Source organism: Protopterus annectens, chromosome 1.part0, assembly GCF_019279795.1.
Source record: "Protopterus annectens isolate FY-2018-M chromosome 1.part0, PAN1.0, whole genome shotgun sequence".
NCBI lineage: Eukaryota > Metazoa > Chordata > Ceratodontiformes > Protopteridae > Protopterus > Protopterus annectens.
Genome location: NC_056725.1, coordinates 1,771,939,342 through 1,771,952,859, shown reverse-complemented (window position 1 = coordinate 1,771,952,859; position 13,518 = coordinate 1,771,939,342). Strand labels below are relative to the sequence as shown.

At 44.0% G+C, this 13,518-nt stretch overlaps 1 protein-coding gene across 7 annotated transcripts in view; it reads left to right on the top strand.

The window, feature by feature from the left end:
- CEP43 (centrosomal protein 43) overlaps nt 1–11,252 on the top strand; it is a 2,274,574-nt gene extending 2,263,322 nt beyond the window's left edge. For all 7 annotated transcript variants that reach the window (XM_044069398.1, XM_044069434.1, XM_044069407.1 and 4 more), the window contains one exon: nt 10,894–11,252. In XM_044069398.1, the coding sequence (XP_043925333.1) occupies nt 10,894–10,974 (81 nt within the window). In that variant the 3' untranslated portion in view covers nt 10,975–11,252. The remainder of the gene's footprint in view (nt 1–10,893) is intronic.
- Nucleotides 11,253–13,518: the final 2,266 nt, after the last annotated feature.

Sequence of the window (13,518 nt, the reverse complement as noted above, 5' to 3'; positions counted from 1 at the left end):
GTTACTAGAAAATGGAAATCTAAACCAACTATACAAGAAGTAGTGAATATAGTAACAAAGATAAAAGAACTGGAATTGAGATATTTAGAAAAGGGTAGGAGCAAACTACATAGGAAAAAAAATGGGAATTGTGGGAACAATACATACGGGAGAGGAATGTGGTTTAAAAGAAGACAGGACTTAAGTGAGTTATGTAATGTTTGCCTGAAAATGATTGGGTAGATTATGACTGGTGTATAATATCTGCAACTGGGAGTGTTTATATGGTTTGTGATGTAAAATGCTTGCAACTAGGATTGTGTTGGTTTGTTTTGTTTTTGTTTATATAAATGTGTGATTTCCCGTGTTTGGTAGTGATGGTTTAATAAAAATGTCTCGTTTAAAAAAGGGGGAAGGAATTGAATAATTTATGAAATGTTGCTTAGCTTATATGATATATAGCAATATATGCGAAGTATAATGTTTGTAAATGTGAACTTGGTAATACATTTTGATTGTTTTTATATAAATGTAAATTTGCCTATGCCACAAGTGATAATTCAATAAAGGTGTTTAAAAAAAACTTCCAATGCAGTGAATATGTGGAAGGTATTCTTATGCTTTGGAACCTGTCCTACTGTTGCATCCTGTGCAGGAAATAACACATAATAGTTAATGCTTCTACAGCAGTGGTCATTTGGACATCAACTGTTACAGGAAGTTTATTTATATAGCTGTGTTTAAGACAATTTTGCATTAGCGCACAGTTGGCCATTTGCAAAAGTGGCACAGCATGATGTACCATATCTGTAAAGTAAGGTAACAAAAAAAAATGTTGCCTCTTAGTTTGGCTCTGAAGTAAGACAAAGCTGAGCAACTAAGATACTCCATAAGTAGAAAGTAAAAGATAAGTTGACTTTTCAACATGAAGGTCTTCAGAAGTAACACAAAGGAAAATAATGTAATGTTAAGCTTCTTTCCCATCAGGTTGAGTCTGAAAAAAAAAGTCAAAATGTTAGTGTTACCTTTTGTTTTTCTATTTACAACATGTGTGTTTATAACTCAACATTGTCTATGCGATATGTATTTTTTTGAAGTGAAACTTCTTATGGGATGGTGTGAGAGTTCTGAGTGGAACGGAAAAGTGAGATGGAAGTACATAACACAAACTCCACCCTTAAGGGCGGAGTTTGACTTCCATACTTCTACTTCAGCTTTTCAAATACACACACAAAATGAAAAGTTAAAGGGAGCAAGCGATCTCACACACACACACACACACACACACACACACACACACACACACACACACACAGTGAAAGTTTATGATTTTTGAATCATTGGTATGAGTTTTCATAAATATTTATGAGTAAGATTGCAGCTTGCTGAATCACAGTGTGGATTGTGTAGCAACAAGAGGTTTGGGAGGTACACTGTTTGGGATTTTAGGCTGACTGAAATAGGCTGTTCTGTTTTTTTTTCTGCCTGTTGTATTTGTAAACAGGTAAAAGCACATCAGTAAAATACCTAAATGTCTATGCATATAATAGAATTCAGTTTTCCTGGGCTGAAAATCAGGGAAGCATATGGATGTCGGAATACTTTCAAATTATTATGGTGAGCCCGTAATTAATTCAGCATAATATAAGAAAATATAGTAACCAACATTTTTGTCTGTCTGAAGATCATTTTTACTGAAATTTTTACAGCAAAATTGCGGAGAACAGTGGTCTCAGTAGTGACGTGATTCATTGTGTATATATTTACTGCATGTAATTCCACAACTGTGTATTGATGCATGGTATTTGTTTGATGTCCGCCATCGGTATTCTAACTTTGACTTTAGGTACTTGGAATATGACTGTATAACAAAAAGGAGGCTTGCTGATATGTTAACTCGGTCAGTTAGGTGGAATTCTTACGTAAAGAAAAATGAATGTCAATTCTGTTGATTAAAAAGCAGTATTTGTAAACACACAGGGGAGTAGATGTGGAATGCAGTTCTGAAAAACAACAGCAAAAAAAAAGTCGTCTGTGCGTGATTGCCACACATTGTAAAAGTGAAACTTCTGTCAGGAAGTGCGAAGGAGCTTGTATATGTACCGTTTGCTTTCCTTCACACTTCCTTGCAGAAGTTTCACATCTACCACACGTGGTGATCACGCACATAATTTATTTTTTCTACCCACAGTAGTGTTACAGTCTCCCCTCTTAAATCCATTGTCAGTAGTTTTTCATGGCACACCCTTTTTGTGGTAAAAGGAGGCAGTATTATGTGGGTATACAGTGGACTTTTTAGGTACTACATAGAAAGTAGTAAAATCATTGAGTGGTCCTCTCCTATGGACCACACGTTTCTTTTGAATCAACCACTATAAACATCTTCAGAGAGAGTCGTAGTGGATTCCATTTTTCTGTAACAAAGTAGGCAGGCAGCTTTCTAATGACATCAGGGCAAAAACGGACCTAAGAATAGCTTTATTTTACATATTAGTTTTATTTTGAGTAGGTGAGTGGGCTGAACCAGAAAGAACACATTTTCAGCCATGACATAGTTACAAATCAAAATGTAATAACATTCTAGACAGTAGTTCAAATGTGAAGAGGGAACCTGTTTAAAAGAAAGCTTTAGGTTGCATATTAATGAATAATGGCTACTGCAAAGGAAGTCCATTTGCTTAGTTTGTAATACTAAAACATGACTGGCTTTACAAAAGAAATGTCATGAACTTGACTGAGCAAATCTACATTCTGTTATTCTGTCTTGGTTTAAATAATATTTTACTAAATGGAAACCAGATGTCTTTAGTGATTCTCAAAAAGCAAAAATCAATCTGACTAGTGAAACATGTCTACTAACCAGAATGCTGAAAATAAGTTTGTTAAATATTGTTCATAGTATCACTTGGCCAGTGGTGATGATGAAAGATTTGCAGTAGCAGTTCTAAGAAGTAACCCCCCCCCCCCCCAAAGATATTTGTGCAGTTGATATTTTGCTACTACTGGGTGTCTGCACCTGTATTAGAAACAGATTTTATTCAACTCTTGGAACTTTTTTGTTTTGTATGTCTTTTGCATTAATATGCATCATAATGTATCATAGAATCGTCTTCATCTGAAATTGAATTTGATACTGTTTGGAAGCTTTCTTGAAGGATTTCCCTGTCATTCAGTCCATACTGGGTTCCATAACTGAATATTAAAAATATTGGCATTCATCTTTTAATGCTGTAAATCCCTCTTTCCAACATACAAGCAAATGGGGGGGAAGTATTGTTATGGAAGGTCAACAACAAAGCAAAAAAAGATTGCTACTCGCTTCTTGACATAGGTTGGACAGTGCCTGGATACTTAAATGTTTCTCTATGCCCACTGGTAAGGGAAGACGCACCCTATCAGTATGATAGCTCAGTGACATAAACAACAAGAGATTAAGAAGTAGGGACTGGTAAGCAAACTCTTAAAAAAATAAAAATAAATAAAGCAAACAAAATAGAAAACATTTTACTGATGGTTGAACAAATGATTCAGGTGTGATTAGGTGAAACATTGTTTTACTAAATTGCCTAACCATTGCAAAACCTCCTCTGAAGAAATATAACTCGCCATAAAGTACTCTACAAACTTACAATAGTTTATACTTAGTTGAAGGTGGAGGAGGAGTCTTCCCCGAGTTAGAAAAGTCTTCAGTCAAACACAGTTTGGTGAAACATCGTTCACTTGTCTTCCACTTACCTTAAGGGGAATCTGTCTTGGTCAACATTCAGTATTCGGATTTCCTAAAATTAAAAAAAAAAAAATCTCAGGGTAAATATTCTAATCTTGTACTTAATATTCAGCAATTTTTGTTATGATGTTCTTCCAGAGGATGATTTAACATTTTCCTTTAGGAATAGTGTGGTTCTTGGTTATTATTTCTTTCAAATTTCATTCCTTTTGTATTGTTTGGATATTTCCTTTAATATTTGATTGTTTTATGTCTTACTATACTAACACTACTTAATTATTGCTTTACACTGCTGTGTATTTAATTTATTTATTCATTCATGTATTTGTTTTAAATAATATACGAGTCCACCATGAAAATCACCATGAAGATAGGTGAAACAGCTACTTGTACAAAAAGCTAATAATTTATTAAAGTCTAAGGTATTTTTAGATGAAAGCACTTAACCTATTATTATTTTAATAAAGTATTAGCTTTTTGTACAAGTAGCTGTTTCACCTATCTTCACAGTGATTTTCATGGTGGACTTGTATATTTACTGTGGAATAGTTGGTTTCGAGTTCTGTGTCTGGTTATCATATTTATTTTAAATAGGTAAACCCACTAGGCACAAGTGTGTCTTTTTGATGACCAGAGAGTACTGTCTGGTTAAATGACTTTCTTAGAGAATCACACATTAATCACATGAAGAGTAAAACCCAGGACTAAAGGATGAAGCTTGTTAGTAGCTCTTAGCCTTAATGCTGTATAATAAACTGTCAAGATTATTAAAATCTGAAATTTTGCAAAGTGCTTTTGTGTGTTTTATTATACTGTATTGAAGAGCATTGTCCTTTCCGTTTAGTTAACCTTTTGTAAATCGGGTATGTGCCTGGTATTGTTCCTTGTGAATTACATGTTTTCCCCTTGTTCAGCAAACTGCTGTTCGATTGCATTGCATTTAGATGGCTTTGATGTATTTTGTTGTTAATGGGGAGTCAGCTATTGGCTTATTTATTGCAGAACCTTACAAATGCCGTGGCTGCTAAGCATCATTCATTAAGCACAACTTTCCATTTTGTTTAACTCCAGCCAGAGTTTGTAATGATTTATTATTGATTGTATAGTGCTCTTCAACACAGAAAAACTTGATCTGAAGTAGGCAGACTTCATTTGTATGCAACCTGTGGTTTCGGATCCGATCTCGGATCCGAGCCGGCATTTCAAAAGCTAAGGATCCGAGCTTCTAGCTCCTCCCTCTACCCATAATCCCCTGCCAAGCCCTAACTGACCTCAGATTTCATTTGCCGCTTTTCAAGTTGCAACAGACTCCTCGAGCTCCTGGTTAAGATAAGAGTTTTTGACTGGAAAACTTTAAAATTTTAATATTTAGTTAATTTGTGTGTATGTGTTAGGCTTTCCTCTCTTTACCTTGTTAATTTTTTTCACGGATTTTGCGTAGTTTGTGTGTTTGTTCTTTAACTGTGTGTGTTAGGCCTGTTAGGGCTTAAGATGTCAGAAGCCCATAAGGCAGTGTTTTCTAAATGTACCGAGTGTGGCCACAAGCTGTCCCCAGCGGATGGCCACACTCGGTGCGTTAAATGCTTGGGGGTTGAACACCTGTCATCTGGTTGTACCATATGTGCAGGGTTCAACCCCCGAGCTTTAAGGGAGCGGAGGTCGAAGCTTGTTCTGGCGGGACTTCTCCCTCCAGATGCGGCTCCGGCCTCTGCCCCTACTAGCCAGCAGCCTTCCGTGGGTGCTACGGTCTCCCCTCCCCCGGCAGGGACTCAACCTCCCACCAAAAAGCCGGAGGAGAGGGAGACTATAAGGGAGAAAGAGAAGAAGGAGAGACACAAGGAGAGGCACCACAAACGGAGAGCCGAGGCCTCAAGCTCGGCTCCTCCGTCTAAACGGGCCTCCCCTGTGTCTTCTAGATCTCCTCCTCCTCGGCTCCACTCCCCTTGGTTCTCTTCTGGGCCCGAGGAGGAGGAGGCTAGCCCTTCAGTGAGATCCCCAAGGCGGCTCTCTAGGTCCGCTTCGGTGGCCTCATCTAGATCCACCTTTTCAATGTCCGAAGCAGACATGGACCGGATGATGAGGCGTTTCATCCAGGCCCAGATGCAAATGGGAGTGCTCTTAGCCCCCCCCCCCATCCGGGAGGGGCTTCGACCCCTTTTTTCGCCCCCTTGGCTCCTTCATCGACCCACATCCCGGGTTCGGAGCTGTCGGTGCCGGGCAGAGTTGGATCCGGGGGTGGGTCGGATCCGACAGGTCGGCGCATCTTGGATCCGACCCATCCCTTGAGTGCTTCGGGTACTTCGGACCCGACCTCTCGGAGCCGAGGACCGAGCCTCGGATCCGAGGGAGCTGGTGTATCTTCGACTCCGTCTAAGTCGGAGCGCACCGGTCTCTCGGATCCGACGGTTTCGGCTCCGACTCCGGTCCGCGCGTTGGATCCGAGTGGGGGTCGGCTCTCGGGGCTTAGAGAAGCTGGCTCCCCCTCGGCCTTCGACGTAGTGGAAAGGGCGCTGTTGAGGACTACCGGACCCCCGGTCCCTGCCACGGCTCCACCCCGCACTCCCTTGGAGCTGGGCCAGGCTCCCATCAGCCGGTCCCAGGGACAGCCCGCCTCGATGTCCCAAGTAGTTCCCTTGGAACATCTGGCTACTGAAGAGGACTCCTCGGACAGTCCCCCCGAGGAAGTGCCTCGGAAGCGTAAGTGCAAAAGGAGGCACGTGGACTCCCCAGAGTCCATTACCGAAGACACAGACTTGGATGAAGGGGAGGGCTCCCCAAGATCACCCCCGGAAGACGTCTCCTTTGGAGACATTATGGTGATGTTAAGGATCAGGGGGGGGTGGTCTGCCCCCAAGGCCTCCTCAGACGAGTCTGTGTTCTTGGAGGCATTCGAGGTGGGTCCATCTACCTCTTGGGTGTCCCCTCCTGCCGATCCTCTGGTGGACCTTATATCCACCAGAGCATGGAAGGATCCGGACACCGTTGAGCCTGTACCCAAGTGTCCGGACCGTATCCTGAGCCCCCCGGCGGACCGCACTCACTGGAGCAAGGGCCCCCCGGTAGATGCCATGATGATGGCCGCAGCCACCAAGAGGGAGTTAGCCCAGGAGAGTCCCTCTATGCATCCTCCGGGCAAAGAGTCCTGCTCGATGGATCGCATTGGGAAGCGAGTTTTTAGTTCAGCAACCTTCTCTTTGAGAGCGCTGAACTACATGGCACATGTCATCAGGATGCAGCGGGACCTGATTAAAGAGTACGCTGCATCCCCCCCAGAGTCCATGTCGGGTGAGGACAAACACGTGTACTCCACCCGTATGGCCACTCTTAGAGCAGTTTCCAATACTTCTATGCGGCTACTTTCTCACGCTACTGAGGGAGCCGCTAGAGCTAGCGGAGCGGGCCTAGTCATGAGGCGTCAGGCCTGGCTCCGCCACTGTGATTTCGCAGAGCCCTTCAAAGCAACCTTCGCGAATGCCCCCTGTGATGGTTCTGCCTTGTTTGGCAAAACTGTTCGCGAAACATTAGTCCAGAGCGAGAAGGACAGGAAGACGCTGTCTGCCGTCGGAGTCCGCTTCTCAGCTCCCCAGAGGTCCTTCTCGAAGAACCAAAAGGGACAGAAGAAGATGTGGTTCCGGAAGTCGCAGCAGTCCCAACCTGCTCCGGATAACCAGTCCTTCCGTGGCAGAGGGGGACAGGGAGGTCGCCATCCTAGAGGCAGAGGGGCTTCTAGGAACTTTGGGTCCAGAGAACCTTTCCCTGACAGTTGCCCGGCTGTCCGTCTCTGGAGGCAGTCGGGGGGCGTTTTTCGAGGCACCTGACTTCTTGGGAGTCAATCACATTAGACCGTTGGGTGCTTCGTGTGATATCCAGAGGTTATGCCATTCCCCTGAGCAAAGTCCCCAGATCCCGCAACCTCCCCGATGTACCACCCGACCAAAGGGAGGCAGCAGCTGTCAAAATCGAACAGCTGCTAGAAAAAAGAGCCATCCAGTGCGTCCCCTGAGATCAGACCAGATCAGGGTTTTACTCCAGGTTCTTCTTGGTGCCAAAGAAAACGGGGGACTTAAGACCGATCTTAGACCTTTCCCTGCTGAACCTGTCTGTAACCAAGCAAAAGTTCCGGATGGTCACCCTACAATCTATACTCCCCCTTTTGCGGGAGAACGATTGGATGTGCTCTATCGACCTCAAGGACGCGTACTACCACATTCGGATGGACAGACGGTCCAGGAGGTTCCTTCGCTTCCGGCTGGGAGCCAGCCACTACCAGTTCAGGGTCCTTCCCTTCGGTCTCACCTCTGCCCCCAGGGTGTTCACCAAGGTACTAGCAGTAGTAGCGGCCCACCTGAGACTCCAGGGATTACAGGTCTTTCCGTACCTGGACGACTGGCTCCTGACGGCATCATCAAGGCATCTACTGTGCTCAGCCAGGGACTATTTCCTCCTTATAGCCCCAAGGCTGGGCATCACCATAAACTGGGAAAAATCTTTACTGCACCCCACACAAGTTTTAGATTTCATAGGAGGAAGGTTGGACACAAGATCAATGCGGGCCTTCCTCACTCCAGACAGGCTGTCCAGCCTGAGGTGTCATATCACAGCAGTCCTGCAACCGTTTCCGATGGCAGCTTCGGTCCTGAGGGCCCTGGGTTCAATGGCAGCAGCTATTCCACTTCTTCTACATGCTCGCTTACACATGCGGGTTCTTCAATGGACCCTACAGGTCCAGTGGTCCCCGCTGTACTCCTCTCTCAACAGCCCGATAGCGGTCAGCAAGGCATGCAGGGACTCCCTGTTTTGGTGGCTCCAGTCTCCGGAACCTCTAGCAGGGAGACCCTTTTGTGCAACATTCCCCCGAGCCACGGTGACTATGGACGCTTCTCGCCTCGGGTGGGGGGGCATTCTGCGGGCAAGATTGTCCAAGGCACGTGGAACAGTTCAGAGACCTCGTTGCATATAAATGGCCTGGAGATGAGGGCGGTGCTCCTAGCGTTGCAAGCACTTCACAGCCTTCTTCCTTCGGGGACTATTGCGATCCAGACAGACAACATGGTGGTAGTCTGGTACATCAACAAGCAGGGGGGAACCAGGTCCTATCCCCTTTGTCGAGAGACCATGAGAGTCTGGGAATGGGCAATTTCCACCAAACGCTTTCTTGTAGCAATGCACATTCCGGGAAAATCCAACATCCTTGCGGACAAGCTCAGTCGCACCATTCTTTCCCCGCACGAATGGTCTCTCAATCCTCTGGTAGTGAAGAAGATTTTTGCCGCCTGGGGGCAACCCTGTTGCGATCTTTTTGCTTCTCACTCAAACGCCAAATGCGACAGTTTCTTCGCTCTACTTCCCCCACCTGGGGAATCCCCGAGAGACACACTGGTGCATGCTTGGCCTTCCGGTCTCCTTTATGCCTATCCTCCACTACCTCTGATGCAGAGGCTCTTGCAGAAAGCCAACAGTTTGGGGAGCACAATGATTCTCATTGCCCCGTTCTGGCCTCGTCAGCCTTGGTTCCCTTATGTATGGTCTCACAAAGTGAATCCACCCTGGATTCTGGATCCGATCCTGGATCTCATTTCCCATCCTCAAGGACTCCCGATTCCGAATCTACACACCCTGAAATTGGCAGCCTGGCTGCTCCAGTTCCATCCTTGATTAGGACTCCCGGTATCTCGTCACCTGTCAAGGCCATTTTAGTGGCGGCTCATAAACCTTCCACTAGGAAGGTTTACCGGAGCAAATGGAAAAGGTTTTCTGTTTGGGCGATCCAGAACAACGTTGATCCTTTTTTGGTACCTATGTCTGCGGTACTGGACTTCATAACAGACCTCTTTCATCAAGGGGCTAGTTCTTCCACGGTAAAGGTACAAATGGCAGCAATTTCCCATTATCATGTGGGTCATGAGTCAGCTCCCCTCATGACTGCAAAACTTTGCAAGACCTTTCTTAAAGGAGTTTTTCTGTTGAGGCCACTGGTCAAATAAGCTGTACCACCTTGGGACCTATCCTTAGTTCTACAGGCCCTTACTGCTCCCCCCTTTGAGCCTGCAGCTTCTGCAGATCTAAAGTACCTTTCCTGGAAGACTGCTTTCTTGGTAGCCATCACATCAGCCAGAAGAGTGTCGGAGCTCCAGGCTCTATGCGTCAAACCGCCTTACCTCTCCTTTTTTCCCGATAGGGTGTGCCTCAGGACCAATCCATCTTTTCTTCCAAAAGTTTCTTCAGAATCTAATATTAATCAATCAATCAATTTACCTGTGTTTTTCCCCAACTATAAAAATAAAGGAGAATATAAGCTGCATTCTTTAGATGTTCATAGACAATTGCGCTTTTACATTCACAGAACGGCTGGTCATAGACAATCAGATCAACTGTTCATCTCCTTTGCTAAATTTGCTATGGGCAAAGCAGTTTCCAAAGTCACACTGTCGAGATGGATTGCTAATTGTATTCTGCAGGTAGGCCTGCTCCTCAGAGGATTACTGCTCACTCTACTAGGGCAGTTTCCACTTCAGCCACGTTTAAGTCCCGAGTGCCATTGGATGATATCTGCGCGGCAGCCACTTGGGCCTCATCTCATACCTTCATTTCTCATTATAAGGTGGATGTTGTTTCCAGAGGGAGAGCATCCTTTGGCTCAGCGGTGCTCCGGAACATCCTTCCATGACAGCCGCCCAAGATTTAGGTAGCTGGGGACTCTGTTCCACAGGTTGCAGACAAATGAAGTCTGCCTACTTCAGATTTAGAAGTTATGTACTCACCATAACGTTCCATCTGAGTAGGTGACTTCATTTGGATGCAACCATCCCCCTGACCTTTATACAATAAGAGTTTATTATCTATTTAGATACTTTTTATACTAGTATTCTATAGGCAAACTCAATCTGAGGTCAGTTAGGGCTTGGCAGGGGATTATGGGTAGAGGGAGGAGCTAGGAGCTTGGATCCTAAGCTTTTGAAATGCTGGCTCGGATCCGAGATCGGATCCGAAACCACAGGTTGCATCCAAATGAAGTCACCTACTCAGATGGAACGTTATGGTGAGTACATAACTTCTAATTATTGCAGTGCTGTAAAATGCTGCAAGACAAGTATCTGCTAATTGTAAGTTATTCACTGTCTGGACTTTATGAATAGATCCAGTAAAACTGCAATGAACTGAATGTAAAACTTCTGTGTGTTTTCCAGGTGGTTGACCTTACACAAGACCGGACGATATCTCAGTTGAGTGATGTTGCAGACTACATAGAAGAAGTGTCACAGTCATAGCTGATGATGATGTGGTGGTGCACTGTATGAAGCAGTAGTTTATATGCAAATGGAACTTAAATACTGCTGTCCTCTGACAATCACTGGAGTAGCAGGCTGAAGCTTTTCCCTGCCTTGTGCCTTTTGTTACAGTGCTTGTGTGGAGCTACGATCTCTGTGCAAAAAGTACTGATTGAAGTTAGCTATACAGTTACATATTAAGCAGTGGCATAGCTTTCTATATGGGAAGACAACTTTGTTTTGATGGAGGTTACATATTAAAAAGAATTCATAAAATATTTTGTCTATTTTTCACTTTTAATATTGATTCATAATAATGTGACGCAGGTTAATTTTATTTCATACACAGGTTGTACAAGTGGTCTAGCATGGAGACTGATGTGTGTGTGGTCTTTAGGAAAAAAAATGGATTTCTATGTTACCTTGATCTTTGCTGGATTATCCTAGGAAAATAAACTGTTCCATCAAGAGTTTAAAAATAAATGATGAAATTATTCACATAATAGAATAACCAAGTTTTGATCAGTCATCATTTGTTTTCATCAGCTAAAAAGATGCTAAATTTAGTAAGCACAAAATAGAGGATTAAGGGTAGGGCTGTAATCACGTTATCACAACCAACTTCATGTGTGTTCAAAAATGGATGTGAAAATGTCTATGGTAAGTAGTAAAAATGAAGTTTAGCTCCTCCAATGTAGTACTAAAAGGCAGACAGGAAAAAATTAAAAGAAAGTGTAGGAATGCAAAGTCTTTTACAGCTTAGTTGTAGCACTTAGTGGTGCCTCACAGAAAGTGGCTAGAAGCATGTGTATCTTTGATCCTGTAACAACTTTAAAATTTGTTATACCCTTTGTACTGCCATGCACAAATAAGAAGTGTGGCAGTTTGAAGTATTTAACAGCTTTTCAAGTTATGTTATCTTCTTGATACTATTCCATGATAGCAACTGATCTGATGTTGTCCAATTACATTCATTCTTTAACTGTTGGTTTCAGATCTGACCCTCAAATATGACTCGAATGCTTCTTCCAAATAGTAGTATCTTGAACTCTCAAGCTCCTCCTTTTACCCCCAATGCCCCAGCAGTCTAACATACTTCATATCTCATTTGCGCCATTATGAACAAATGTAGATTGTGAGCTCTCATAGGTTCATAGGTAGGTACTAGGCTTTCGGCCCTGGGGCCTGTATAAACCTAGCCAAAAAGGTTCCCTGGCTTTTGCCACCCAAGAAAATTATTTTCCTGTGCCCCTGTTAAGCAGTGCCACAGACGTGATCCCCGGGGTGAATTTTCTATTTCCCATCCAGTCGTCAAGATTTTTCATAGAGGGCCAGTGAGGAGCTTTGCTTGACATGAATGGGTAGTTTGTTCTAGAGTATGGGAAGTCTCTGGGACAGGAATCTATCCCTTCAGCATGTTCTGTTTATTGTGGTGACAAGGTTTAGGTCCCTGGAGCATGTGGTATGGAGAGACTGGGATTTCTTTAAGTGTAGCATGTCCAGCAGCTCTGGGTTTGACATAGCTTTGCATGTTAGGCAGAGATCACCTCTGAGTAGGCGATATGCAATGGAGTAGAGCTGGAGTTTTTTGAGATGGTCTGCGTGAGGCATCTCTTTGTGAGGTATTTCTGTGGCCTTTCCAATTGTTGTAGGTGTCTTGTGAGATACATGCCAAATGGGGCATTGCACTCTATAATGGGTCTGATGAGGGATGAGTAGAGAGGAACAATGACCTCCTTTTTGCTAGAAGAGAACCCTTTTGTGATGAGGTGTGCCACATAGAAGGATTTCCTGACTACTGTGGCGATGTGGTTATCAAAGGAGAGACTACTGTCCACCTGTGTCTCGAGGTCTCTTATCACACTTTCAGTGTTTAGTGAGCTACCGCCTATGTGGTAGTTCATGGGTACCGAGTTTTTCCCAAAGGGGATGACAATGCACTTCTTGGCATTGAGCTTGAGGCCATGACTTTGACACCAAGCATCTGTCTCTGTGAGGCCCTTTTGTAGAATGTCTACATCATTAGGTGATTCTATTATGGCTCCCAGTTTGCAGTCATCAGTGAACTTTGTTAGCCAAAGATCTTCTGTGTTGGCCTGCACTTCACAGAAGTAGATGCTGAACAGGGGAGGACCCAGGACTGAACCCTGTGGTACTCCCCTCTTCACTGGTCTGAAGCAGGACATGGAGTAGGCTATTTTTACTGTGTAGGTTCTGTCAGTGAGCCAGTTGGCCACCCATCTTGTGACATAGGGATTTATGCCCAGTTTTGTGAGTTTATCTATAATTCCAGAGTGGGAGATGGTATCAAAAGCCTTGGCGGGGTCAATATAGGCTGTGTGCACGACCTTCCCTCGTCTACGACTCTAGTAACTGCATCAAAGAAGCAATTCAGGTTTAGTAGACATGATCTACCTTTGACAAACCCAAACTGAGTGAGGTCCAGGCTTTGGAGGTTACTTATGTCTTTGTTTATAAGCTCCAAGATGATACATTCCATGGCCTTGCAGACCAGGCTCATCAAGCTAATGGGGCGGTAGTTTC